Here is a 27,780-nt window from a genome sequence, read left to right as displayed (position 1 = left end):
CAGGCGCTCTCGGCCTCGGCGGCTCCCGGAAGCACACGGCAGGACGGCTGGATGGCTCCGCGAGCCCGGATCCAGGAAAGCCGGCTTCTGGAAGCTCACCAGGCCGGTGGCTTCTGCCCTGCACGCAGCGACCCTCTCGGGTTACCTCCGCCTCTCGGCTGCTTCCTTCGCCCGCCTTCGCTGAAAGCCCTTCCGGGGCCACGCGGAGGCACCGCCTCTTCCGCCAGGCCGAGCCCGCAGGCCGCGAGCCACGCCCGGAGGCGGGTCGTCTGGGGGGACCCTGTAGTCTTCGCCTCCAGTTCTGCCCCTCTCTCGGGGCCTCCCGGGGGTTTTCCCGGCGGCCCTTTCGCCAACTGCCTGACTTCCGGAGCGAGGTGCGGGACGGCGTTCCTTCCTAAACACAGGCGGGGCTGGGAGCGCGAGGGCTGCGAGCGGCGGCAATTGCTAGGCGGAGACCGCTCGGTGAAGAAAGGTCTGAGACAGGATCAGGACGGGCGGGTACGTGCTCATCTTTCTCCCACTTCCCGGCCTTTGCCGGCTGGGGAAAGCTGGGCGGAGAGATTAGGCCAAGCCCGGTGCGCGGGGTGAGGCCGGGGTGGGAGGCGGCTCCAGCGACCCGGGGACAGAAGGACCCTCCTACCGAGCCAGCTACTCCAGGGTTACTCTCTGGCCGTCATCTGATCTCTCGCTCCTCCGACTTGTGGTTTAGGAAGGAACGAGTGATTGCCTCAGTAACCTTTGCAACAGTTATCGGGTACCTCCATACGGGTATTTGAATATCCCTCGCTCTGACATCTCTGGTGAGCGCTACAGCCGCTCACGGCCGTGTCCTTAGCCATATGAAATTGTCACATGTCTGCAACGGAACTTTTGTTTCACTCTCCTGGCCTAATCTGTTCTTCCTTCAGTCTTAGCCATTTCAGTAAACGGCACCATCCATTCTACTGCTTAATCCAAAAACGTGGATACGAGTCATTCTTCAGTTCTTTTCCTTCAGTTCCTAAAGAACATTCTACCGGTAAACGCTGCCGGCTCTACCGTCAGAACAGATCGGAGTCAGATCACGCTACTCCTTTGTTTCCAGCTCTCCAGTGACTTTCTGTTGTAAACGCCATAACCTCTTCTACAGGGTTTTACTCTCATCATCACTGTATTCCAACCACTGACTTCTGCACCTGCAGTAAGTCAAGCTGTTTACCACTTGAGGAATTTATACTATCTCCTTTGCCTGAAGATCTCTGCTCCTAAATCTGCATGGATGGCTCCTTGTCTCAGTTCAAACATCATCGGGCCCTTAGTGAAGTCTTCCCTGGCCACCCAATCACTCTTACTTCATTAGACAAATATATTGTATATGTCATGTGCCAGGCAGTGTCCTGGATGCAGAGGTGAACAAAAGAAAACTCCTGCTTTCTTAGTGGTGACAACTCATTCAGGAAACAGCAAACAATGCAATCAGGTAGTGAATAAAAGTGGGAGAAGATGAGATTAGGGAGGTGGTGGATGGGGCTTTGTAAGGACCTTGGACTTTATCCTGGTACATTTAGAAGCTTTTGGAGGGTGATCTGACTTATTTTTTAATAGTTACCTCAGAGACTTCCCTGGTGATCCAGTGGTTAAGAATCCACCTGCCATTGAGGGGACACGGGTTCTATCCCTGGTCCGGGAAGATCTCATATGCCATGTGGGGCAGCTAAATCCTGCGTAACTTTACTGAGCTCTGAGATCTAGAGCCCGGCAAGCCACAACTACTGAAGCCTGGGGTCTTAGAGCCTATGCTCCACAACGAGAGAGGCCACCACAAGGAGAAGCCCCTGCACCACAACTAGAGAAAGTTTGTGTGCGGCAACAAAGACCTAGCACCTAAAAGTAAAATAAATAAATAAACATTTTTAAAAAGTTACCTCTGTGGCTTCTACAGGAACAGGGCAGCTAGGCAACTGTAGTAATTCAGTCAAATGATGGCTTGAAGGAGGCTGGCAGTGGAGGCGGTGCTCTGTGGTCTGGTGTGGTTGTATTTCAAAAGCAGAGTTGATAAGCTTCTCAATCATCTGAAACAATAAGGAAATGAGAATCCCACAGTTTTTGTCTGAGTAACAGGAAGAAAAGAATTGTTGTTTACTGAGGTAAGGAAGACAGGAAGAGCAAGAATTTGGTTTTAACAGTTGCGTTTGAACAGCTTCCTAGCCCTCCCCACAGTCCTGCAGGGTAGACACTGTCATCCCCATTTTACACTTTTGGGAATTAGAACTCAGAGAAGGTAAATATCCTGCCCAGGTTCACTTACTTGCACCCAGCTGCACCACAAGCCAAAGCCCATCCTTTCCCTAGTCGTTCTTGTTACTCTTCACATTTATCACTTGTAACATTTGCTTTACAAATGAATGCACCCTGTTGGTGTGCTGTGTTCCCTTTGACAAGACTTGGCCATAGTAGCAGTTTGTATATTTCTTTTGGCTCATTTCTTTCAGCTTCCCTGGTAGCCCAGCTGGTAAAGAATCTGCCTGCAATGCAGGAGACCTGGGTTCCATCCCTAGGTGGGGAAGATCCCCTAAAGAAGGGAACAGCTACCCACTCCAGTATTCTGGCCTGGAGAATTACATGGACTGTATAGTCCATGGGGTTGCAAAGAGTCTGACACGACTGAGCGATACAAAGTGTAAGTTTGACTCATTAAAATGAGGTTCTCTAGATAGTTATTTCTTCTAAGGAAGGGAATTTGACCAGCTCAAAAACTAGGGGACAAAAAAGAAAAGTATTTATAATTAAAGATACTGCTGCTGCTAAGACGGTTCAGTCATGTCCGACTCTGTGTGACCCCACAGACGGCAGCCCACCAGGCTCCCCCGTCCCTGGGATACTCCCTGCAAGAACACTGGAGTGGGTTGCCATTTCCTTCTCCAATGCATGAAAGTGAAAAGTGAAAGTGAAGTCGCTCAGTCGTGTCCCAACTCTAGTGACCCCATGGACTATAGCCTACCAGCAGGCTCCTCTGTCCGTGGGGTTTTCCAGGCAAGAGTACTGGAGTGGGTTGCCGTTGTCTTCTCCGAATTAAAGATACTAACACACAGCTTGATTGATTTTGGTTGCACCTGGTACTATTTTTTTTTTGCTATGTTTTCCCCTAAATGTTGGCATGGCTTACCCTCTAATTCAGGTTTCTGCTGAAATTCTTCTGCCTCAGAAAGACTTGAACTACCCTCTGAGTTCTAAAGAGTCCTTCCATCACTCTTGTCTCCTTACCTTGCTTATTTGTCTTCACAGCCCTTTCTACTGTCTTTTTTTTTTTTTTTTTTAAAGCAGTTTAATTCATTTGTTTACCTCCTCTCTCTCCCCACTGGAAAGTAAGCTCTAAGAAAGAAGAGACTTTGTTTCTTTCACTATTACATCTCCAGAGCTTAGAACAGTGCAGGGCATAGAGTTGGTGCTAAATAAATATTTCTTGGATGAACAAGTGAATGAATGGATAGCTTGGGCTACTGGGCAATGCTCATTTGCATGATTGATTTACTTCAAGAAGTAATCAAAGACTTGGATATTGTTGTTTTTCCCTTGCTTACTTCCTAGGTGACAGCAGAAAGGAACCTACCCCACGGCTGAAGCCAAACCAGATGCCTTCTTCCACTTCACCAGACCAAGGAAATGACCCAGAGGCCTGTGTTTTAAGGTTTTCAGACTTGGATTTGAAAGACAAGAGTCTTATCAATCCCAGTAGCAGTCTCAAAGCAGAGTTAGATGTCAGTACAAAGAAGAAATACTCATTTGCAAAGAAAAAGGTAAAATTGCTGTTGATGTTTCAGGATCATGTAGGTACAGTTAATGTAGGTATATCTAGAAGTAACTCATCAAGGTTGTCCTCCAGGGAGTGGAGCACTGGTGAGACACCAGGCTGCTGCCACGTTCACGTTCAATTCCTTTTCCCGCCTGGGGTTTTGGGAAGACTCCCAGGAGCCTGAGTCATAGGAGAACAGACAGGTGTTAGGGCAGCTGCTGTCTGAGACTCCCGCTCCGGTCCAGCTGGCAGGGCTCGCCTGGTTAGGAGAAGGAACAGAGTGGCCTGGAATGCTGCAGGCTTACCAAGAATTGGGTTACAGCGTGGTAGTATGGATGCTCTTCTTCTGGGCCATTTATGCTTTTTTCAGGGATCATTGACTAAACCTTTCCTCTCCTGCTGAAGCTCAAAGGGAAATGACTTGACTGAAACATACAGTTGAGACTTAATTTTTACCTCCAGGCTTTTGTTTCTCTTGCAAAATCATCTTATATTGGCTCCACGTCCATGAAGAATAGATGTCTCTTCTCGTAAGTTCTATACACCACCCTTCTGCCCGCATCCCACACAGATTTCCTTGAAAATGAAACCCAAAGGATACAGACGTTTTGTTGTTGTTGTTTTGCAATTTCAAACCTACAGAAAGGCTGCCAGAATTCCCCGGAGGCCCCCTTTGCCCAGCGGCTCCATCCGTGTCTCATCAGTTGTCTCAAAGGGCTTTTACAGATCCACTCGAAGGCCGCGTTTAGTTGTTAGGTCTCAAAGTCTTCAGTCTGGACCACTTTCTCATTTTTTTCCCTTGAAATCATGACCGTGACTTTTTGGAAGGTGATAATTGAGTTACGTGTAGGACGTCTCATGACTTTTCACTCATGTTTCCTTTTGATTAGATTCGAGTTATGGTTTTTGTTAACAAGACTGCTCCGTGAGAGACACTGTTCACCCGGCTGCATTCTGTCAGGCGGTCATGTGCCAATCTGTCCCGTCACTGGCGACGTTAACCTTGGGTACCCGATTAAGGAAGTGCCTTGTCAGGTTTCTTTGCTTTAAAATTGTTCTTTTTTCCCTTTTAGTTATTCAGTATTTGAGGGAAAATAGTTTGAGACTATGTAAATAGTCTATTTCACAGTGAACTTTCATCTACTAGTTTTAGATCCATTGGTGTTTCTTTGCTTCAGTTGATTATTACTGTGATGATTTCTAAATGGTGACTTTCTAATTGCTTCATTCCTTCTGTATTTCTTACTTGGCAGTCTTCTGTAAGGAAGAGCTTTCCTTGCTCCCAATTTATTTGTATCAGTGTGTATTCAAGAATGCCATTTTATTCAGTGGGCAATAATCCATTATCATCATTTTTCATTTTGATTCTCAGATCATCTCAGATTTGGCTGGGATTCCAGCTAGTATCTATGTCTTTTTGACTTGCCCCATCATTCTTTGAGCATTTCCTTACTTTCTGATTTAACAAGATGTTTCAGGGTCATATTGTTCTTTCTCTGTCTCATCCCTGGAGTCAGACGTTTCTTCAAGGAACACTGGTTCTTTCTCATGGAAGCGGAAGACCGAAACCAAGGGGCTCGGTGAGCTCACTGCTACTAAGGTGCTGCTTCTCAGGACATCTGGTGACAAAGCGAAGAGTCCATATAGATGAAAACACATACATTTCTATCTATCATACTTTTACAGTTACTTTCATATCAGTATAAACCAGATGAGTTCATACTCACGGAACCAGCAGTTCCATTCCCATATTGCCAGGTTTATTCTCTCTCCTTATAGTTACAACTTCCCTATATGATGAAGTGTGATGGCAGACCTAGCTCTCTCTAGTCCCAGTATGTATACTTAATTGCTTATTCCCCTGCATGCAGTCAGTCTCCCCACTCTGCCAAGCTGCCTCCTCCATCAGGGCCTGCCTTCGCCACACAGGCCTCACCCACTCTGAGCTACCTTCCTAGCTCTGGCCTGCCTCTCTCTCCTGAGCAGACCCCACATGGGCCCTGGCTGCTGCTGGATCCTCAATGCCTTGTTCAGAAGGCCCTAAAAGACCAGTGGCAGGCCTCATTCACACTGGGCCTCCCACCTCACTCAGGCCTGCCTGAGGACTTTTGATAAGGGAAGAAGGGAGGAAAGAAGGAAAAAAAATTCAGATTATATACTGCATGTTTTTAAGGATCATGACTTCTTGAGGCCTCAGTGATGCTAATGAGGCCTTGGATGCAATACCTTACATTTATATATAAACTAATAGTCATAGTAATTATTGATGTACAGTAATTGTCAACTGAAATAATTGTGTAATGCTCAGCCTGTTCCTTGTAAAAAGTGTTCTCCTTTCCTTCTAAGTGTTTCCTTCTTAGTACCCTCAATAAGAATAAGATTTGAAGTTCTAAGTATAATACAAAGAAGCACTCAAGTTGACATACTGCTCTTTTTTTTTTTTTTTGGCCTATACAGAATGATCAACTGCACGAGAGGCTAAAAAGTGCCCTCCAGTGTAATTTCAGACTACCCCATCCTGCTGCAGGCTGGGACAACCCAGATATGGTTGTGTACAGATTGAGGAAGATCTAAAAATGATGCTCCATATTTATAATTTTTATTCTTCAGAGTGCCCAATTTTGGATGCTTTACAGTAGTCTTCAGATGCACTAAGAAAACTTTAAATATTACATTAATATAAATTGTTATTTATATATTTTAAACAATTTAAAACTATATATATAAGCACTATGTGTGTATGTATATATATATATAAAATGTAAAAATATTAATACCTTTCTTTCTAGAAACCAAGAGGGAAAATATCTTGAAAGACTGGTAATCATAGATGCCATAAACTGTACCATAATGTATAAACTTCAATTTTGACATCAAAAACCAAAGTTTTTGTTGAAAAGTTGAAAAACAAATGACAAGCAGAGAAGCAAATTTGAATAACTATGATCAATAAAAGGTCACTAAAACTACTTACAAATCAATAAGATAAATGCCACAGTAGAAAAATAGGTAACAGGTATGAATAGGCAAACTAGAACATAGAATCAATATGAAAAAATATTCAACCTTACTGCTAATTAAAGATTGGAAAATAAAAACAGGGTATTTATTTTGCTTTTTATTTGGGTCAAAATTGAAAATACTGACTACAAAAAATTTAATAAATGATAAAATGCTGTGGATAAAATGGAATCCTCATGCATTGCTGCTGAATGTATAAATTGGTAATGATTTTTCAGGCAGTCACTACTTAATCACAGTTTAAAATTTATGCTTCTTCACCTCCAAAATTTTCTTCTAAATATTTATTCTAAGTAGCTGGTTAAAGAAGTATAGAAAGATGTATGCTGACATGCTCATTCACCATTGCTTATAACTGCAAATATTGGAAACCAAAAAAGCTCATTCACTTAGAATTGGTTAAAAGAATTATGGTACATCTATCATTTTCTCTTCCGTTTAATTTTTTTTAACAATTTGCCTAAGTCCTCTTTATAATAACAATAAAGTTATCTTGAAAAACCAAATCAAACCATTTGGTACATTTCTTTCCATGGCTTTCAATATACTTAAAAGCAATGCATTTCTTTGGCTGCGCGGGCCTCAGCCGGGACGTGCGGGGTTTCCTCTGTGGCTCCAGCGCGCAGGCTCAGTGGGCCCAGTTGTTACCGCACGTGGCGACTCAGTATCTGGACCAAGGATCAGACCAGCCTTCCCTACCCCGGAGGGTGGGTTCCCAACCACCGGACCACCAGCAGGTCCCTCAACCTGCTTTTTTATGTAATTGAGATTACATGATATAAGCAAATTTTATTCAATCTTTCCCATTTAACATTATACCATAAATACTTCCCCATGTAGTTTGAAACTAGCTGCTTAATATTCCATAGTAAGTATATTCCATAATTTCTTTTGACTATTTCCTTTTTGGAGGAAGTTCAGTCTCTCAGGAAGTTCTGCAGAATTGTAGGACCTAAAACTAGAAACCCCAATGGAAAAAATTTCACTGAGACTTTCATTCTAACCTAAAACCTAAGGTTATTTACTAGTGACATATTTGAAATGTAATTGCAGGCATTTGCCGTTTTCGTTAAAACTAAAGAAGTTCCAGCACCTCCTTGTGGATGTAAAGAAAAATGGTGGAAATGCTGTCAGCAACGATTTACAGACCCGACCGGCATCCACAGACACGTGGCGACGCAGCATGCTGACGAGATCCGCCGTGAGACTGCTGCTGTTCTGAAGCAGCTGGCTGCGACATCGAGCCCCTCCACGGGTCCCGAGTCCGCAGACAGCAGGAACCCTTTCAGAGATGCCCTCACCCGTAACCAAGAACTGTCTGCCTGGCTGCCGGATACAAGCTGCTTCAGCCCCGATGAGCTGATAAGGTAAGAATGTCATTCTGTCCCTTTTGTTTCATTGAAACATGTTTTTCCAGTTGGAATGAGATACCACCCATCCACTAAAATGGCAGATCCTTAAGGCACGGCATTTCTCTACCGCGTAAGCTAGGCCAGTAAACATGTTCTGTGTGTAACAGAAGACCACAGCCTGGGCAGCCAGCAGTGCACTCTCGGTATCTTGGAAGCCATCCTGTGTCTTGACTTCTCCAGGGAGAGGTAAAGAACAGAAAATGTTATTTCCAAAGAGAAGTCGGAAGGCCCAGAGATGTTCATGATTCCTCTACCCTGAAGTGTCAGCTTAGAAAGGGGTTTTTATTACCAGATGTGGTTTTCTGAGCTGAATATGTTTTAAGAAAGTAAGTTAACTTTTAGAACTAAGGCATAGGGTTAGAAGTTTAGATCTGCCTTTGAAAACCTTACCACATCATAATATTATGTAATTGTAGAGGACAGATTTCTGACTTTAAGGAATTCCTAAGCTATTCAGTGAATAGAAAATGCCTACATTTGATACACTTTTGTCACTGGTCTTGATGCCAGTTCCTTTTGCTTATTAGAAAGAAGAGAAAGAAAGAGAACTGAACTTGGAGTTAGACTTGAGCTAGTCACTAAATTCTTCATACCTTTAAATCCTCAACTCTAAAACTGGGAATAATGCCTGCTCTGCTACCTCACAGAACTGCTCTAAGAATTCTATAAAATGATGATGGTAAGAGCTCACGTGACCTGTAAAGTGCTATATAAATGTGATCTCTTCATTTCTGTATGGAGCTGCTTTTTAGTTAGAAAAACAAAGAAAAAGGATACACAAAACATTTAGCAGATGGTATAAGACAAGCTATGCAATTATCACTTAAAATTGTGTGGCTCAGACGGTAATTTGTTACAGGAATTTAGAGACAGGAAAACAGATACACTAATAGACAAGCAGGTGTTAGAGGAGATGAGGTCCTGAAATAAGAGAGCATTGATGAGAATGTCACAGAGCTCAGAGCTGGATGGGACCTGAATTACCATCTATGACAGCGTTCTCTAAAATGCCTCTACAGCACTAGCTCTGGAGGGTGCTCTCAGGTATTGAAAAGAGGTGCTAAAGACACTTAAACTGGGGACACATGAGGTTAAAATGTTCGTTTTTTGCAGAGCTTCCCAGAACCTTCACTATACGAGGGGCTTTCGCTGTGACTCTCACAGAGGGAGATGCTGTCTGCAGGGTTTCTCAGACGGGCGATTTCGTGGGACAGCTGCAGAGCAAGCTGTGAGAGAGGCAGTTGGTGTCGGCCGCCGGGTTTACAGTTGAGGAAGTCAAGGCTCAGCGATCAGACACCCACCCAGGGCCCGTGACTAGTCAGTCAAAGTCAGCACAGGGCAGTGGGAAAGTGTGGAGTCTCGTGTCGGAAGACTGGTGTTCCAGCCCTGACTGTCACGCTGCATCCATTTCACGAGGATGAACTGGGCTCAGTCCACTGAGCTATAAAATGGGGATGATAACAGCCTGTCTCATGGGCAAGAGGATTACATGAAAAGAGGAAAGTGAAACCTTTTTGTACAGAGAGATTTAAAACAGATACTGCCTTTTCTTAGAGGATCAGCCATAATGGACTCAAATTTAAAAAGGGGTTATTAATATCTGTTTCAGGGATATGATGATTAAACAAGGAAATCAAAGTAAGCTCACTTTTTAGAAAGGAAGGAGTTAGGTGCAAGTATTGTCTTCTTTAGAGCAAATACAGACCAGAGTTGCTTCTCAATCCAGGAGGAGAACAACACTTAGGAGCCAGGGCAGGCGTGAGTCACTCCATTAGGCCTTCCCTCTTGACTGTCTGAATCTACTTTATGAATGGTAGCCTTTTCATGTCTGACTCAATTGCTCTTTCCGCATGGTTTTCTTTTTATAGTGGCCAGGGCGACGATGAAGGGGAGGTGCTACTTTATTACTGCTACTGTGACCTGAAGGATCCCAACTGGGTCTGTGCCTGGCAGACAGCTCTGTGTCAGCACCTGCATCTCACGGGCAAGGTAACACTGTCTCCCTGACCACTCATCCTTCACGGGGTTTATCTCGCCTCCTCCTTGGTTTGCTTGTTACAGAAAGGGTTCCCCAGTTGGGTTCTTAGAAATTAGCGAAATCCTGCTAAGCATTTAAATAGAATACTAAATAGCTATTAACATGATGTTTTCTGTTGGTGGGAATATAAGTTGGTACAGCCACTGTGGGAAACAGTGTGGAGATTCTTCATAAAACTAAAAATAGAATTACCATATGATCCAGCAGTCCCATTCCTTACAATAATATACATCCAGACAAAACTAATCCAGAAAGATACATGCCCCCTTACATTCATAGCAGCACTATTCACAATAGCCATCAACAGATGATGGATGAAGATGTGGTGCATACACATGTACGGAGACACTACTCAGACATTAAAAAAGAATGAAATAATGCTATTTGCAGCAACATGGATACAACTAGAAATTATTACAGTCAGTGAAGTCAGACGAAGGTAAATACTGTGTGATATCACTTATATGTGGAATATAAAATATGATATAAATGGACCTCCCTATGAAACAGACACAGACTCACGGACATAGAGAACACTCGTGGTCGCCAGGGGGAAGAGGCTGGGGGAGGGATGGAGTGAGAGGCTGGGGTTAGCGGACGTAAGCTGTTATACACGGGATGGGTGAATGACCAAGTCCCACAGTGAGGCACAGAGAGCTACGGTCAGGATCTTGTGATGAACCACAATGGGAAAGAATGTTGAGTGTGTCGTGTGTGACTAAGTCACTCTGCTGCACGGTGGAAACTCGTGCAACACGGTAAATCAGCTGCACTTCAGTGAGAAGGAAATGGTGTTTTATAAGACTATATAAAAGACAGACCAAGGATCGGCCAACTTCAGAGCCACAGAGTAAATATTTTAGACTTTGCACAAAACTACTCAACCTTGGCATTTTAATATGAAAACAGCCATAGCCAATATGTAAAAGCATGGGTATGGCCAGGGGTTTCCCTGGTGGCTCAGTAAAGAGTCTGCCTACAATGTGGGAGACCTGGTTCGATCTCTGGATTGGGAAGATAACTGGAGAAAGAAATGGCAACCCACTCCAGCATTCTTGCCTGGAGGATCCCATGGACAGAGGAGCCTGGTGGGCTGCAGTCCGTGGGGTCACAAAGAGCCGGACACGCCTGAGTGACTGAGCACAGCACGTGTCCCAGTAAAACTGCGTAAAGTGGGCACTGTGCTCTGATTCTTTGCCTGGTGGCCCAGCTGGTAAAGAATCCGCCTGCAATGCAGGAGACCCTGGTTCAATTCCTGGCTTGGGAAGATCCCCTGGAGAAGGGAAAGGCTACCCACTCCAGTATTCTGGCCTGGAGAATTCCATGGACTGTATAGTCCATGGGGTCTCAAGGAGTCAGACACGACTGAGCGACTTTCACTTCACTTCAACTGGAAAAATGTTTTATAGAACTGTAGATACAGGTGTGATACCAAGTTGCTGCTTAATTTTCCTAGAACATGGCAGTCCTTTACCATTTTATGGTTTTATTTCCTTTCTCTCTTGAATTCAAGAGGACAGGAACTGCGTCTTAATCGATTGATGTACTGTCAGTGCTAGAACAGGGCTTTGAATATAGCAGACAGTAAATATTTGGAGAAGGTAGAATAAAAAATGAATGTTTGTAACAAAACCACAAGCATGTGTGTAAAAAGATGACAAGTAGTAAATATCAAAATGTTAAGTCATGACTATCTCTACATGATAGGTTATGAATTAAAAAAAAAACTTTGATAATTACATATATATATATATGTATACATATACATATGTATATATCCTCTGGTTATGACACTAACCTTTCCTACACTTGTCCCAGGTTTTTATTCCCTGAGGCAGTCACTTGATCAGTGATATTTTTCACACCCATGTTTTCTTGCAGATAGTGACTGAAAGCTGCATTTACCTCATTGCTTCATCACCAAGTCCTGACATTTCTGCCTCTAACATATCCTTTGATCCTCCATTTCCACCTCAGACCTGGCCCCACCTTCTCTTACCTCATTCATTTCAGTAGCTTCTAGACTACACTCCATTCTTCCATCTTTGCCCCCATTTAATCATTTTCTACACAGCAGCCAGAGTGATCTTAAAGAGTGAATGAAACCCTCTCCCTCCCCCCTCACAGTCTTTCAGTGTCTCTGCAGTGTATCTAGAGTAAAACCCAGACCCTTAAGGTGCCGTTGGGCTCCCTGCATGCTCTGGCCCCTCCCGCCTTTTCTACTTGTCTGATGCCGGTAACTCACTGCTGCTGCTGCTAAGTCGCTTCGGTCGTGTCCGACTCTGTGCGGCCTATGGACGGCAGCCCTCCAGGCTCCCCCGTCCCTGGGACTGTCCAGGCAAGAGGACTGGATGGGTTGCCGTTTCCTTCTCTCTTTACTCATTACACTCCAGCAAAATAGCCTTTCAGTTTCTTGGAGCCCACAAAATTTTTTTTGGTGCCTTTGGGCCTTTTTACAAGAACACTTTCTTCAAAGAGCTTTCCCACACCCACTCATTTCTCCTGATTGTTACTCAGTCTCCACTTCTCAGTTTTAATGACACTTTGTCAAAGACATTTTTCCAGACCTTTAATCTAAATTCAGTTTTCCAGATATACTATTTCACTGCATCTTGCAGTTATTTTTCATAGCACTTGTCAGTTTGTGACTTTTATCTTAATATCTGTGACCTTCCTTAGTTTGTAAGTTCCCAAAGGGCAAAAACTATGTATTTTTTAATCACTATGTCCACAATTCCTGGAAAAATTGCTGGTGCATTGTTTAAAAAAAAATGAACATTTGTGGCTTATATACATATATCATCATCTGTATTTAGAGAACATCTTGAAAAATGAACGTAAACCCGAGTGCACAAAACAGGCACTCATCTCTGTGGTTTGGGGCAAGGTGAGCCGGCAGTGAGGGTCTCTACCCACAAGGTGGCAGCACGTGCCTGGCTCTCGGGTTAAATCCTAAGGCTTCCGGGAAACGCGCCGAGTTCTCAAGTTTCGTGTTGGTAGAAAATTTGGAAGAATGTTGGCATTTGTGGGGAAAGGGGAGAACTTGAAAATTCTAGAATTATGGAAAGAAGCTTCTGACCCCTTGCTATATACTTCTTACTGCCTCAAGAAATTTGAGCAGATGCATTAGAGGCTTTAGAAAGGAAAATTATGAGAGATGGACCTCAAAAGATCTGGTTTTGAATCCTAGATCCACCATCCCTCAACTCTGTGCCCTTGGGTAAATTACTTGATTTCTCTAAGCTTCTGTTTCCTTTACTGTCAAGTGGGAATTATGATATCTACCTTTCAGGATTATAATATAAAGACAGGAACTTTATAATATAAAGTTGCTCATTAAATGCTAACTGTTGCTCTTCATCTCTGAGGTATAAGGCTTTCCTCACCTAGCAGCTGCTTTGAAGATTTCAGCTGAGGAATACATGAACAGGAGTTGAAAGTCTAATGCATGGGTTTTAGAGGTTGCCCATCCTCAGTATTCAGGGAGTGCACATACTTATATTTTATTTGGGTTCTGGGATTAAAATAACATAGGAAAGAGTCCTCTGGCTTACCCAAAAGACAGTTACATAGAAGCCTGTACCTCTTCATCATATTTGCCCCTGTCAGAGACGGTTTTAGGGTAGATTTCCAGTTAATGCTGGCTCAGCTCTATTTTTCTATGTTGTCCCTTAAAAAAATTAGTTGGTAATAGGTGCAGAAACCTTTACAGCAGAGAGGGAATATGCTTCCTGCTTCCTTCTGTCAGCCCAGATCAGGCTCACTAGACTGCATCTCTTTCTCAAGGAGCCTGGATGTGACTCAGAATCATGGTACTCTGGAGAGCTACTGCTAGTGAGTAGACCCTGGCTTGTGAAGTGAAACCCATTTCTGTCCGTGCTCTGAAGAATTGGGCCGGGTGAGGCAACAAACAAGTACCTTCTCTAGGCCCTAATCAAAGGGGAGCCTTTAAAAGTTTTCAAATTCTAAGGCACTGGTAGGTATCATTGTTATAACTGTTATATAAGTAACAATGTAGTAATACAGAACTTCGCTCTAAGTTACTTCTCTTTCCAGAGAATACCATGATACACAATGTTGCACTTTCTAACTTTAGAAAGGAGCTCTTCTAAAGATGATCCATCTTTAAACTTATCCGAAGGGTTTTGTGCTACCAGAACAACTAACTTTGCAGGCCCCCCCAGAGCATTGCCTCCTAGGGTGGGGGCCTTAATCCAGGCTTTAATGTCCCCCAACCAGTGAAGCATTTCAAAGAGAACAGAGGGTTTGAGAAGCCAGAAAGCCTCAGGTTTGGATACTCACTCATTTGCTCAGCAAATACATATCAAATGTCTACTGTGGGCAGGTACTACTGTAGACCCTGAGTATGCAACAAAGAATAAAACAGACGCAAGCTCCTCCCAGTAGGTGGGTCTGCAGTGGTGGGCTTACCTGCCCCACCCCCCCACCCCCCAAACCATGCAGAGAGTGCTCGCGTGCATTCCCGGCCCTCAGATGTGCTCTGTGCTTTAGGGCTTGAGGAATATCTCCTCAGCAGTTTTTCATTATTGGTTCTTTTTCATCTCTTATCAAGATGAAGAAATTGAGGTTCAGAAAAGAGAATTTCCTCAGGGCCACTTGGCAATTTAAATGACAAAGTTGAATCCTGATTCTGGATCTGCTGCCCTGAATGTAGGTTAAGCTTTAGCCACTGGACAGCTGGAACATCATAGCAAATGGGGCTTTCCATGGTTTTATCCATTTTATTCTCTGGTTCAGCAACATGTTAACTGAGTACCTCAACTGAACTGTGGGCAGTGCCATTTCAGAAAACTACAGGCATCTTTGTGTGGTAACACTCTGGTGTGTCCATAGCAGTGTTTCTGCTTTTCCTCTTAAGTTCATCAATACACATGAACTTGTTCTGCCCTGCAGAAATCGGAACTGAGCTGCAAATATGGGCTTCCCGGTGGCTCAGCGGTAAATAGTCTGCCTACCAACGCAGGAGACGCGGGTTTGATCCCAGGGTTGGGAAGATCCCCTGGAGGAGGGCTTGGCAACCCACTCCAGTATTCTTGCCTGGGAAATCCCATGGACGGAGAGCCTGGTGGGCCACGGGGTCACAAAGAGTCAGACACGACTTGCCAACCAGAACAAAGAGCAACGTGGACGGCTGCATTCCCTTTCTGCTGTTTTGTGTCTCAGGTTCGAATTGCCACGGAGGGAATCAACGGGACTGTTGGTGGGAGCAGACTGGCCAGCAGACTCTATGTCAGCGCCATGCTTTCCTGCCCACTGTTTAAGGATTACCTCTGTAAGGATGATTTTAAGGTAAGAGAGATTGAAAACAAAATGGATTGAGAGCCATCTGCTTCTGCTTCAGTGCCTCTTCCCACTCCAGGCTATGAAGACCACCATGAAGAAGCAAGCGGTGCCGGGCAGAAAACCACTTCCCCTCTGGGTCCTGAGGCAGCTCATGCAAAGAGTGTGCTCCTTCCAATTCATCTTCCAAGTTGCCACCACGGGACCATGGGCCTTTTTATATAGAATAAGGACGTTACAGCTTACACCCACTAAACTCAAACTTAGCCATGTCTGCTCACTTGAGAGACCACCTGTTTCAGGGGGTCACTGCGTGTTTAGTAAACCTGGTGGGATCAGACCAGCACTCACACCACAGCGGGAATGACGCCGTTGCTCTCTGAAGGAGAGGCTTTATGTTGGAGTGACTTTATGCTTTGGTGTCATGGGTTACAGAGGTGGTGGGAAATACCTTGCTAGTGTTAGCGTTGGTGATGATGATATGAAAAGAAAAGGCTGTGACTCCTGAACAAAAGCTTGGATGCAGTCTTACATATAGACATTGCTCAGTGGTGTTTCAGTTTTATAGTTAAATGCTTATTGCTATAGAAACACCTTTTCAATTTGACATTTCTACACACGGTAGATATGCAATAAAGAAGTGCCAAATATAAGATTACATCTGTTGTGTAATAATAGGGTAGCTGAAGTATTACGAAACCTCAAATTAGGAACAGCTCTTTCAGTGGGAGAAGGGAGTTAGAGCATAGAATGTTCCAGATAATTCAACTTAATAAATATCTTATACCTGGAGATGGGAAAGAAAGACTGTATTCTGTTTTGTCTCTCATTGGCTAGACCAGCAAAGGAGGAGCTTGCTGTTTTCCAGAATTGCGTGTTGGTGTGTTTGAAGAAATTGTGCCCATGGGGATCAGTCCCAATAAGGTCTCCTATAAGAAGCCTGGTATGCTTGCTTTAAGAAGAAACTTTTTCCTTTTCTTCATAGGGACAAATCTTAATATAGAGACAAATGTGAAAGCTAGACATTCTGATCAGCAAGGGTTGTGACAAATTCTCTCTTTGCAACAGCTGTGGGGTGGCTGACACGCGGGTCATTCAGTGCTCAGGCTGGCCCTTCTCTTTGGTGCTCTGGTGATTGCAGACTCACTGCTTAGAATGACCTGGCTTAGTATTCTTCTTGGTGATGGTTTGGAAAGAAGTTGTTTTCTCTTTCCAAAGATAGCAATTTGGGAAGAGTATAATTATTAGTTGTAAATAGTTCATCAAATGGATAAGACATACAGACTTTTTGCTACAGGAAGCAAGCAGCTTTCAACACAAAAGCAGTTTGTTTGCAAGTGCTCTAGAATGTTCTCTCCCCCCTCACTCATGGGTACCATAGGTGGTTGAAAGACATTGTTTGGCTGGGGTTTTTGGTTTTGTTTTACTTTTTACTATGAAAAATTTCAAACATTTTAAAAAGCAGAAAAAATATTACAGTGAACGCCCATGTTCCTATCCTGCAGCTTCAACAATTACAGATTCAAGGCCAACTTTCATCAATCCCCACTCCCTTCCCCCAACCTAAATTATTTAGAAGAGGATCCTGATGTCATGTCATTTCATTCCTACTTTAGTAGATATTGCTAAAAACTAAAAGGATTTTTAAAAAATAATTATAAAACCATCATATCCAAAACATTTTAATAGTAATTACTTAATATTATTGAATATCCAGCCAGGGCTTAAAATTCCCAGTTATCTCATAATTTTTAAAGTTTGTTTCTATCTGGATTCAAGTAAGGTCTAACTCATTGTGATTGAGCCTTTTAAGTCCCTTTTAACCTAGTGCCTCCATCTTTTATTTTCCCATGCAGTTTATTTTTTGAAGGAATTAGAAAATTTTGCTTGTAGTATTTCCCACAGTCAGGATGATGCTGATTGCATCTCCATGTACTGTTCCTCTGTCTTCTGTGTTTCCTCTGAGTTCTGGTCACACTTACGGTGGTGCTGTCTAACAGGAATATTATGTGTGCCATGATGGAATTCTACATTTCCAGTAGCCACATTTTAAAAAGCAAAAGGAAACAAGTGAAATTAATTTCAATAATACCCTGTAGTTAATGCAGTGTAGCCAAAATATTATTTCAACTTGTACCCAATGTAAAAAATTATTAAGAAGATATTATAGGGGCTTCCCTGGTGGCTCAGTGGTAAAGACTCCACCTGCCAACGCAGGAGACACGAGTGTCCCACCTGGCTGCAGAGCAGCTGAGCCCGTGTGCCGCAAGTACTGAGCCTGTGCTCTCGAGCCAGGGAGCTGCAGCTCCCGAAGCGCGCGCGCCACGGCTCCCGAAGCCGGCGCATTCTAGAGCGTGTGCTCTGCAGCGACAGAAACCACCGCATGGAGCCTGCTCACCGCGACCAGAGAAACGCCCATGCAGCAACACAGACCCAGCACTGCCCAAAAATAAATAAATAATCCTAACAACAAAGAGATATGTTACTTTTTTTTTGGTATAGTAAGTCCTTGAAATTCTGCACGTGTTGCCCTTATCACAGCACATCGCAAACCACGTTTCCAGTGCCCGTTAGCCACATGTTGGCTAGTGGCTACCATATTAGACAGCTCACATCTAGAGACTTGATGAGATGCAGGTTTGATTTCCATTTTTCTTTTCCTTCCTCCCCCGCCAAGTCTACTTCACAGGTAGCATTGTCTCCTTTCTTCAGGAAACAGAAAGGTCTGGCTGGCTCTATGTTCATTTTTTAATATGTAAATATTTAAAGAGGATAAGAGTTGAACCAGAGGGAAATGGGAGTAAGCTACCAGCATGTGAGCGCCCTGTCTGCTCAGCGCCCTCACCTGGGCAGGAGGACCTCGCCGCGGCGGTGAGGGGAGAAACAGGCTCCAGGCAGTGCTGTGCTGCCTTCATCTGGGCTGGGTTGTTTGAAGGCACTTCTTCTAAGCAGGTCTACGTGAGTCACAGAGGGCCTGGAGAGTAGCCACAGTGACAGCAGCAGCAGGAACAGGTTGGGTTCCCTGCAGCTCCCTGTGAGGGAAGGCTCAGTGGATTTCCATGCTTGTCATCGCACTTTTGAACCTCCCTTTCCACCCCACTGTTTTGGTGACTGGGTAATTATGTGACAATCGCACATAAAATTCGGTCTTGTTACATTCTCCCTGCAGTCCTCGGACGGGCAGGCAGGGATCTAGATTCCCTGGTCGTGCTCTGGGTCTCTAACCCCACCTGGGTACCCAGCAGCTTCAGGGGGCTGTCGGGATCAATCATGAGTGGTAACTGACGTGCCAGAGGTGTGGCTGCTCCCCTGCCAGGTTCACCGAAAGTTCTTCACAAGCTATTGAGATGTCTGGACCCCTAAAGGTATAGGAGTATTTCTCCCCTGGAGAGTAGAGAAGGCAAAAGGCCCCAGCAGACAGGTTCTTTTCTTTTAAGTCTCCTTGTATTTTACTTCATCTCCTTTCTCTACTTCTGGCCTTTCATCTTTTCTCTCTTGCTTCTTTCTCATATTTCATTCCTGCTGTCAACCCCTTTTCTCTTTTTACTCATGCACACAAACTTAAGACACATTCTTCTCTGTTATATTTTTTAAAGACTATTCAAACTTTGTTCCATAACCATATGCTCACACCTGTCTGTCTGAGGTTCTTAACCTTGGACTTGATGTTGGTATAGAACAGTTTCTAAAGCCTACAGCAAGCATATACATGTCCAGGCCCCTCCATATACAGGAACAATTGAGCACTGGCCGTCACATAGACCAGCAAACCCACATGGCAGTTTACATCTCTACAGTCTGGCTTATATCACTGGGTGAGGCCAAGTATGAGGATACAGAATTCTTTGACTAATTCTAAACTGCCAGGTCTCTACAGTGCTCATCTTAGGAGGGAGAGTGAGGACATGGAATTAACTACATTCTGTCATTATGCTGATCAGGTAGCATTATTTTCAGACATAACTGTAATTATGAAGAGGAAACGTTTAGGTGGGGAGGAACAAATGGAAATCATTGGGCTGGGCCCTGTGTGATTTGGTTTTGTTTTTACCCAATTTTTTGTTTGGTTTTAGGAATCCATTTATCCCCAGGTGAATTTCATAAAGAAGTAGAAAAGTTTCTGTCTCAGGCAAATCAAGAGGAAAGTGATACTATCCTATTGGACTGCAGAAACTTCTATGAAAGCAAAATAGTAAGTAAGAAAACCAACTGAGTCCCCGCAGCACAGCCTGTTTCTGAAGGGGACGCTGTGCCCACCTGCGGCCCAGTCACTGGCTCTCCTCCCGCTGCTAGCAGAGAAAGCCCAAGCCTTTGAACTCAGAATCTGGTGAGAAAGGCTAAGAAAATATGGATTAAAGACATCGTGCACAAGATGAACTGTCTCCCATATGCCTACCCCTAGACACATGTTAGGATCTTGTCAAGTTTGCCTTGGGCAACCTCTCCAGTTCCCCAGGGCCTCTGAATGGGTAACCCACAGCCCACCCAGCCTTGTTTCTAAATTTTAGCTCTTGAAGTTTGAAAGCTCAGAGTATGGGATGAAAATGGCAGCAAGCAAGTGCTTCCTTGCCAAGGCAGGGCTGGGGAGTGGTGTTTGACACAGAAAGAATCTTTGTTCTCACCAGGTATGTTTTTCTGATAATTTTATTTCTGCTGCTTTTATATTGTAGGGACGATTCCAGGGCTGCTTAGCCCCAGACATCAGGAAATTCAGTTATTTCCCTAGCTACGTTGATGAAAATCTAGAACTTTTCAAAGAGAAGAGGGTGCTAATGTATTGCACTGGGGGCATCCGTTGTGAGCGGGGTTCAGCCTACCTGAAAACCAAGGTGAGTTACCAACCTCAGCGCACTGCAGGCCTGGAGGCGAAGGAAGCTCCCCCCGCCCCAGCCAGCAGGACTTACTGTCCCCTTGTATGGCTCCAGCATAGAGTTTCTAAGTATAAAGTCTGAAGTTCTTAAATCTCAAGATGTGAAAAGCACTCATCAGTCTTAGAGACGAATCAAGTACAAAAGGGAAAGATTAGTTGGCATCTCCCTTTTCCTAATCCTTTTGCTTGATCCGGAGAAGAGCAAATTCAGTAACATTACATGTCCCAACAGGTGTCTACCTATATTTAGGGAGCCACAAAAATAGTTGGGCTTCGCAGGATCTAGAGAGTGAAGGCCCTGACTGCTGTCCTCAGCCATCCCCCTGGCAGGCAAGGTCTGGCCAGCTGGTTCCTCGCCCCGCCTTGGTCAGCAGTTCTTCAATGTCCCACGAGGGGAACCAGGAGCCCCATTTTGTTCCTACCACATGTCACTTCTCTGCAGAGCTTCCTATTGGTCTCTGCTAGTCTCCTCAAATTTCCTCTTGTGTTTCCACACACAGGGAGTGTGCAAGGAAGTGTTCCAGCTCAAGGGTGGCATCCACAAGTACTTGGAGGAGTTTCCTGATGGTTTTTACAAAGGGAAGTTGTTTGTTTTCGATGAGCGTTATGCCTTATCTTTCAACAATGACATAGTGTCAGGTAGGTCAGCACCGGCTCAGAACCGGAGCTCCTGAGCAGGCACACCCTCTGTATGAACCTTCTGGAAGGCAGGCCAGTACTGGTTACTTGAGGAATAAAGCAAGGGGAAAGGATTGTACAGCACCACCGTTTCCCACCAGAGCCGGGGATGCAGTGGTGGAGCAGACAGAACCCTGACCATTAGGAGGCCTGGGTTGGGATCTGACTCTATTGTTTACTAGTTAGACAAGTCCTTTAAAATGGGAATAACCTCTATCCACCTGCTAAGAGTTGAACTAATAGGCTAAATCTAGAGTCTTAACCTGGAGTCGGTAATATTGTACTAAGGGGGCCTGTGATCTGGACTAGAAAATAATTTCATGTTTGGTTTCATAACCCCTCACTAAATATAGCACTTCAGTTATGAATGTAAGAAGCAAATCAGGTGTATTGGATGTACTTGTGACTTTGTCATCAATAGAAATCACAGTATTTTCATTATTACAGCTGCTGTGAATATTTCAAAAGAGCATTTATGTGCATCATTGATTCAAAATGGAAAGTTATTAGGCCCATCACTAAATCTTATTTTCTGTGTTAAATACCATACTGTATCCCAGACTTTGAAGAATATTGTTATTTTGTATTTCTATATAGTTGGTTTCCTTTGTGATCCTATGTATTTTATTTTCTACATTTTAAAAACATTTTCCAAGAATAGTCTTCACTAGACTGTAAAGTAAATCATGGGACAAATGAAAGAACCCCTAGTTAGATGGTGTGTGGACACATGTGTTATGCATGTTTAGAGTGGTGGGTGGGGCATTCCAGGGTGGGAGCTGAGCCCAGAGCCAGAGGCAGAGTGGCTACAGGAAGCCTGTGGTGAGACTGTAGTTTGGAGTCCACAATAACATGTGGTACCAGATGAGAGCAGTCAGGAGGGGGAGGATGAAATTAATCTTTAGGAAAATGGATCTTCCTTCTGGATGCCACTGTTTTGAATGGGAAAGGTCATAAGCAGACAACCCTAGTGTCTGTGAGAATTTTTTAGACTTCTTTGACCAGGGACTGAGATTGAATTAACACCTGGATAATAAATAAGATGGGAGTTTGATTTCCTCTCCCCTTTCTTCTTAATCTTTTTATTCATTTTAATGGTCTTATTTTGTCTGTCTTATTGGAAGCAACTTCAGATCTCTAATGATGCTAGAGGGAGAAGAAAGGAGGGAGAGAGGGCCCAAAGGTAGCTTAGATAAGCTGGGTAAGGAGACTTGAAGAATGATGTTATCAGTGGTCATAGGAAGTCAGCAGGGAAAGGGGCTGAGAAAGTAGATCCATGAGCTTTAGGACTTATATGGCGGAGTGTACCCTGGCGAGAGCAGATCCACAGCCTGGGGAGATGGGTGTGGAATGCAGAATTTCCACGTGCAGTCACCTGTATTCAGGCGAGGCGTGTCTCAGGGCAGAAGGGAATGGTGTCAAGGAAAAAGGCCAACAAAGGGTGCTGGCCAGCTTGGGGAACAGAAAAAAGTTACTACCTGTTTTCTAAATGGGGAAAAGAAATATGGTCCATGAATGCTAGAATCAAAAGACAATTCCCAGGAGCAACCTAGCCCAAAAAAGCGGGGATGGATGGGGGAACCTTGCTGGTTAGAAGACAAGAGGTTTACACTGTGTAGAAACCTTCCCCAGGCCTGAAAGGATACGTCAGATGCTGATGAGCAAAGGGCCAGGTTTAGGACCTGGAGAAGTGTGCCTGTCTGCATGGTATGCGCACACGTGTGTGCCTGTCTGCGTGGTGTGTGCACACACGTGTGCCTGTGTGGTGTGTGCACACACGTGTGCGCCTGCGTGGTGTGTGCACACACGTGTGTGCCTGTGTGGCGTGTGCACACACCTGTGCCCGTCTGTGTGGTGTGTGCACACACGTGTGCCTGTCTGCGTGGTGTGTGCACATGTGTGTGCCTGTCTGCGTGGTGTGCACACACGTGTGCCTGTCTGCGTGGTGTGCGCACGTGTGTGCCTGTCTGCATGGTGTGTGCACACACATGTGCCTGTCTGCGTGGTGTGCACACACGTGTGTGCCTGTCTGCGTGGTGTGTGCACACACGTGTGCTTGTGTTTATAACGAGGCTTTGCTTTCTCCCCAGCATGTTCCTACTGTGGGGTCCCCTGGGACCACTATAAGCTCTGCTCCACGCCCCGGTGCCGCCAGCTCGTCCTGACCTGCCCAGCCTGCCAAGAACGAGGACGCACAGCCTGCTGTGTCCCGTGTCAAGACAAGGGGAGCAGACAGGCTGCAAGCCTAGCCCAGAGCAACTTCAAGGAGGAATGCGAGTGTACCGCCCGACGGCCACGGGTACCGAGGGAGCGCTCACAGCGGGGGCCTCTCGCGGCAGGAGCCTCTGCCCTCCCGCCCGGGGCCCAGGCTGGACGTTGACGGGAGCAGCCCCCTCTGCATCCCCCAGGCCCTCACACAGCTAGGTCTGGAGGATGTCAGGGCTGCGCTAACAAGAACAGGGAAGGTCAGGGCCGCCAGAGCCACTGTGGTCAGCTGGCCACCATGTTGGCCCCTGTCCTCCACAGGAGAAGGGAAGAGGAATTTGGGTGCTGACCTCTTACCAGAGACATTCTGGCTCAGCGGTGCTAGACCACAGAAAAAGGTGAGCTTTGTGGGATCCTAAAGTTCCTAAGGGAGAGAGCCTTGAGCCTGGTGACCTGATCTGCCCCTTCTGCACCATGCAGCAGGCCTGGCCGGTCATTGTTCTTACCAGCAAACCTGTCTGTCCTGATGGCAGAAATGAAAGCCGGGCAGCCCAAGAAGCAGACTTCTCAGAACTGGGCCTCTTAGGTCAATCCACCATCCACCCCTGCCCTTCTTTTCCCTGCCAGCCTCAGCACTGCACCAGGGTCTGCCAGCTACAGCATGTGGCCCACCTCTTTCTGTAAGTAAAGTTTTACTGGACTAGCCACAGCCATTCACTTACATATGATCTTTGACAGAATTAAGCATTTACAAGAAAGACATTATGGCCTGCAAAGCCTACAGTATTTACAGGTGTACCTTGGAGATACAGATTCAGTTCCAAACCACCACATCAAAATGAGTTACACGAACTTTTTAGTTTCTCAGTGTATATAAAAGGTATGCTTACATTATGCTGTAGACTATTAAGTGTACAATAGCATTGTATCTAAAGAAACAATGTGTATCACCTAATTAGAATTTTTTATTGCTAAAAAATGCTATCATCTGACAATGTGGGGTTGTCACAAACCTTTAATTTGTAAAAACTGAAATATCAGTAAAGCAAGGTATGCCTAGACTATCGGTCCCTTTACAGGAAAAAAAAAAGAAAAAAACCTTGCCACCTCTAGTCTAGATGAACAGCTCATCTGGTGAAGGACAGTCCTAAAGATGTGGCCATCTTCATTTTTTATGGGTTTGTTTTCTGAGAGATTTCCCTGTAATAGTTTCTGCTTCCCTCAACACCCACACTACTAGCTCTTCAGCGTCTTTGAGAGAACCACTTTATAAGCTCGACGACACGGACATCTGGGCTGTGGTTTTTAGGTTACACCTCAGAACAAAGACAGCCTGCGTGAGGCTGCTGGGCACTGCTGCGGCGGCTTCCCAGCCTCTGGCCCACACGTCAGGCGCATGTCCCTGGCCCACACGTCCCAAGAAACACATGCACAGCCACCCACAGACCAACAGATTTAATGTTATATTGCAGTTTCCAGTGATGCAGAATACAGCTGCAACTGTGTTTCAAGGAGAAGCCGAGTGGGGCTGGCCGTGCCTGCTGCACGGAGCCAGCCCTGGGCCCGTCTGCAGCCTCCGTAGACGCCCCTCCGTGGAGGGGAGGCCCTGGCTCCGTCTCTGGTTGCCCTGTCCTGTCCACATCGTTAAAGTTACAGTCCGTGTGCGAGACTTTTTCATCAAAAGCCTCTGCTCCGTGCTCCGCAGCTTAAGTCTGTGTTCGTCTGCTCTTTGGCCTCTCCTTTGTTGTAAGATTTGCTGAATCACTCATGAAAAGAACTCCCCAAGCAACAGAAATACTAGTTTAACTGGCACTGTGGCATAGTAAAAGGCACAAGGGCAGTGTGGCTTAGCCTTTTTGCTGGATCCCAGGAGGCACGTGATGTTAAAGAGGGGTCTGGCGGAGATGCCAAAATTACATTTTCAGAATTCACCCTCCTGGGTGGTTTGGCCAGGTTTCCTAATTCTTCAATATCTAGATTTTCTTCACCATTGCCCTTTAGAGGTTTCATTTACAGGCGAGATCAGTGGTGACTTGTCTAGTAAGTGATGTGACAGGGTGGCTGAAGTCTGTAAGCATAAGCCATGATGGACTGGAAATTCATCTTGATAATGATTTACCTCACATAAGGCATTGGCCCACTACTGACTGCAATTATGAGTGCTCTCAAGTATTTGGCCAGAGGTTCTCACATCCACTGTGTGGTTGGCATTCAGTAAGGAAACAATTCTTTCTGACTCCAGTGTTGTAAATAAATCCCAGATGTTGATAAAGAACATCCAGGGAAATGCTTGTTGCCTGGAATTGGTTTTTGTTTTTTTAAAAAAGGATGATTTTAAAATTTGAATTTTCATTACTGGCTTTTTCTGTCATTTCCTGGTAACCAGCAAAAGGATCGTTCTTTGATTGCTGGCAGAGCTCTGTGGGCTTGTCTTTCTTGAGGTGAAAAAAAACAAAACAAAACAAAAAACTGTTTTTGACCCAGAAATCAATTTAGCAACTTTAATCTTGAGGTTCTTAAAATTTAAAGGAGAATTAATAAAGAATGATGACCTGTTTGTTAAAGAGCTAAGATCAAATCTGTAATAATTGTAATGCTTTTCAACCATGTGGAAGAGGGTGCTGTTTGTTCGTGTTACACATTTAAAATACACCTGAAACACCACACTCCTAGGTCACTGAGACTGGACTTCCAGGGCTAAGTCAGTGCTGCTCTAACATCGTCTTCAGTAAGATCTGCCGGTTCAGGGGCCTCTTAGTTTTTAAATAATAAACAGACTGAATTTCTGTGACTAAAGAAAAACTTCACATTAACCATGGTTTATAAAGTTTTCAGCTACAACCACTAGCTAACCTAAAACCTTAGTGCATGAAGAACTGAACCACAGCAGGGTCTGCGCTGCACTCTGCCTTCCGGCTCCCACCGCAGAGCAGGGCTTATCAGCAGAACACGTCCAGTTCAAAGGCGTGGTCGGCGCCCGCACACGCTAGACGCCGCTCCGGCACTTGGGGATGATGGGCCCGGTCAGGTCTGCCAGCCGCCTCTTCCTCACTGGAAAGGAATGGACACGAGACGTGAGCAGCTGTCCCTGGGTCCCAGAACTACCACCATGGCTCGGAGAGCACTGGGAAGCTTCTAGACAACTTTGCCGAGCACGCTCTGAAGTCTGTTGTTTTTAAAGGACAGCGTGTGAGTCTTCACTGCGAGGAGGTGGCGTAGGTTCGCTCATAAAGCACTTGTGAAGCGCTGGCCACACGGGTGTAAAACCCGCTTTATCCAACTCTACCGTCAGCCTCTGTGTACAGAGGCCCCGCGGCTGACGACCCTTACTCCAGGTCAGACAGGGGTTAAGTTCAGTCCATCTTAGTGAAATCTTAACCTGCTGGTAAGGTTTCCCTCAGCCTTTCCTCTGGGTCCCTGGCCTGCCTGTGTAGACAACAGCATCTGCCCTGAAGATTACTCTGCATTATCTGTATCCCCTTACGGTTAACCTTGACATTTTCCCAGAGGCAAGACAATATCAAGTCCAAACACTGTTCACATAGCAAGGGAGTTAAAATATCGCAAAGAGGAAAGCATTAGCCAGGGGACTGCAGGCGGGGTCATTAGCTTACGAGATGGCGGCGACGGTGGGGGGCAGGGGGAAGGATCCCCTTTGTTGTAATAAGGGAGAGTGTTTGAAACAAAACAGTGTCTGCAGATGAAAACAAAGCAGCAAGCCACATCAGCTACAAGAGAAAGGCAGGTCAAAGAGGCTGTAGAGCCAGTGGGTGGCGATCAAAGGGGGCTGCAGGTGTGGCAGAGACAGGATGCTATTGTGAGAGGAAAAGTTTGTCTATACTTGGACAACTTCCAGTTCCCGAGCTAGACAAGTTTAGATCTCAGGTGGATGCTTACAGGCTATAACAAGAACCGAATCGGCCTGTGAGTGGCACTGAGCATAGATAGTGGGACCACGCGGGAAGGTGCGGCTAGGAGCTGGCGGGAGAGGCCTGGGGGCGCACAGTTCGCCCATCTGGGGCCTGGAGTTCAGCCTCTGCCTGGGCCGCTCCTCTCCCCTGCACCTCCCTGGAAAGAGCCATGGACGCAAATCAGTGGGCCGTCTCCCAGAGAGAAGACAGTGTGTCTGGCCAGATTCCTGGGGACCATCAGAATGTGTAACAGCTTGGGGGGAGACGTGGGGGGAACCACCACCAAAGCCCAAAGAGCAGAAGAGGTTTGCCCAGAGTGATGAGAGGGTTTACACAAACCAGGCTTGGCAGCATCTCCACGTTAGCTGTGTAAGCATTACACCCCATTTGCACTCAAGCCTCACTGGAGCCCCTCCAACAATTCCAGGGTGTCAGTGTGGTCACCACTGCTGTGTCATGGATGAGGGAAGCGTGGCAGGGAGCAAAACAACAGAGCCAGCACCAGACAGAACCAAGGCCGTGACTCATCTCGAGCCTCAGCCCAGCGCCTCCCTCAGCACATCAGGCCCTGT

The 27,780-nt window shown here is 45.3% G+C and overlaps 2 protein-coding genes across 3 annotated transcripts in view; one reads left to right on the top strand and one right to left on the bottom strand.

The window, feature by feature from the left end:
* The first annotated feature begins 14 nt into the window (after positions 1-14).
* Positions 15-25,861, top strand: TSTD2 (thiosulfate sulfurtransferase like domain containing 2). The gene is made up of 10 exons (XM_061132629.1): positions 15-498; positions 7,847-8,160; positions 10,074-10,194; positions 14,030-14,077; positions 15,428-15,553; positions 16,382-16,487; positions 19,618-19,736; positions 20,215-20,373; positions 20,915-21,053; positions 23,183-25,861. The coding sequence occupies exons 1-10, from the start codon at positions 52-54 to the stop codon at positions 23,470-23,472; spliced, it is 1,869 nt and encodes a 622-aa protein (XP_060988612.1). The 5' UTR covers positions 15-51; the 3' UTR covers positions 23,473-25,861.
* The window catches only part of TMOD1 (tropomodulin 1), an 85,998-nt gene continuing 82,955 nt past the window's right edge, over positions 24,738-27,780 (bottom strand). For both annotated transcript variants that reach the window (XM_061132630.1, XM_061132631.1), the window contains exon 10: positions 24,738-26,348. In XM_061132630.1, the coding sequence (XP_060988613.1) occupies positions 26,284-26,348 (65 nt within the window). In that variant the 3' untranslated portion in view covers positions 24,738-26,283. The remainder of the gene's footprint in view (positions 26,349-27,780) is intronic.

Source organism: Dama dama, chromosome 29, assembly GCF_033118175.1.
Source record: "Dama dama isolate Ldn47 chromosome 29, ASM3311817v1, whole genome shotgun sequence".
NCBI classification, from domain to species: Eukaryota; Metazoa; Chordata; class Mammalia; order Artiodactyla; family Cervidae; genus Dama; species Dama dama.
Note: the sequence above shows the minus strand (reverse complement) of the source record. Positions and strands in the feature narration are given on the sequence as shown.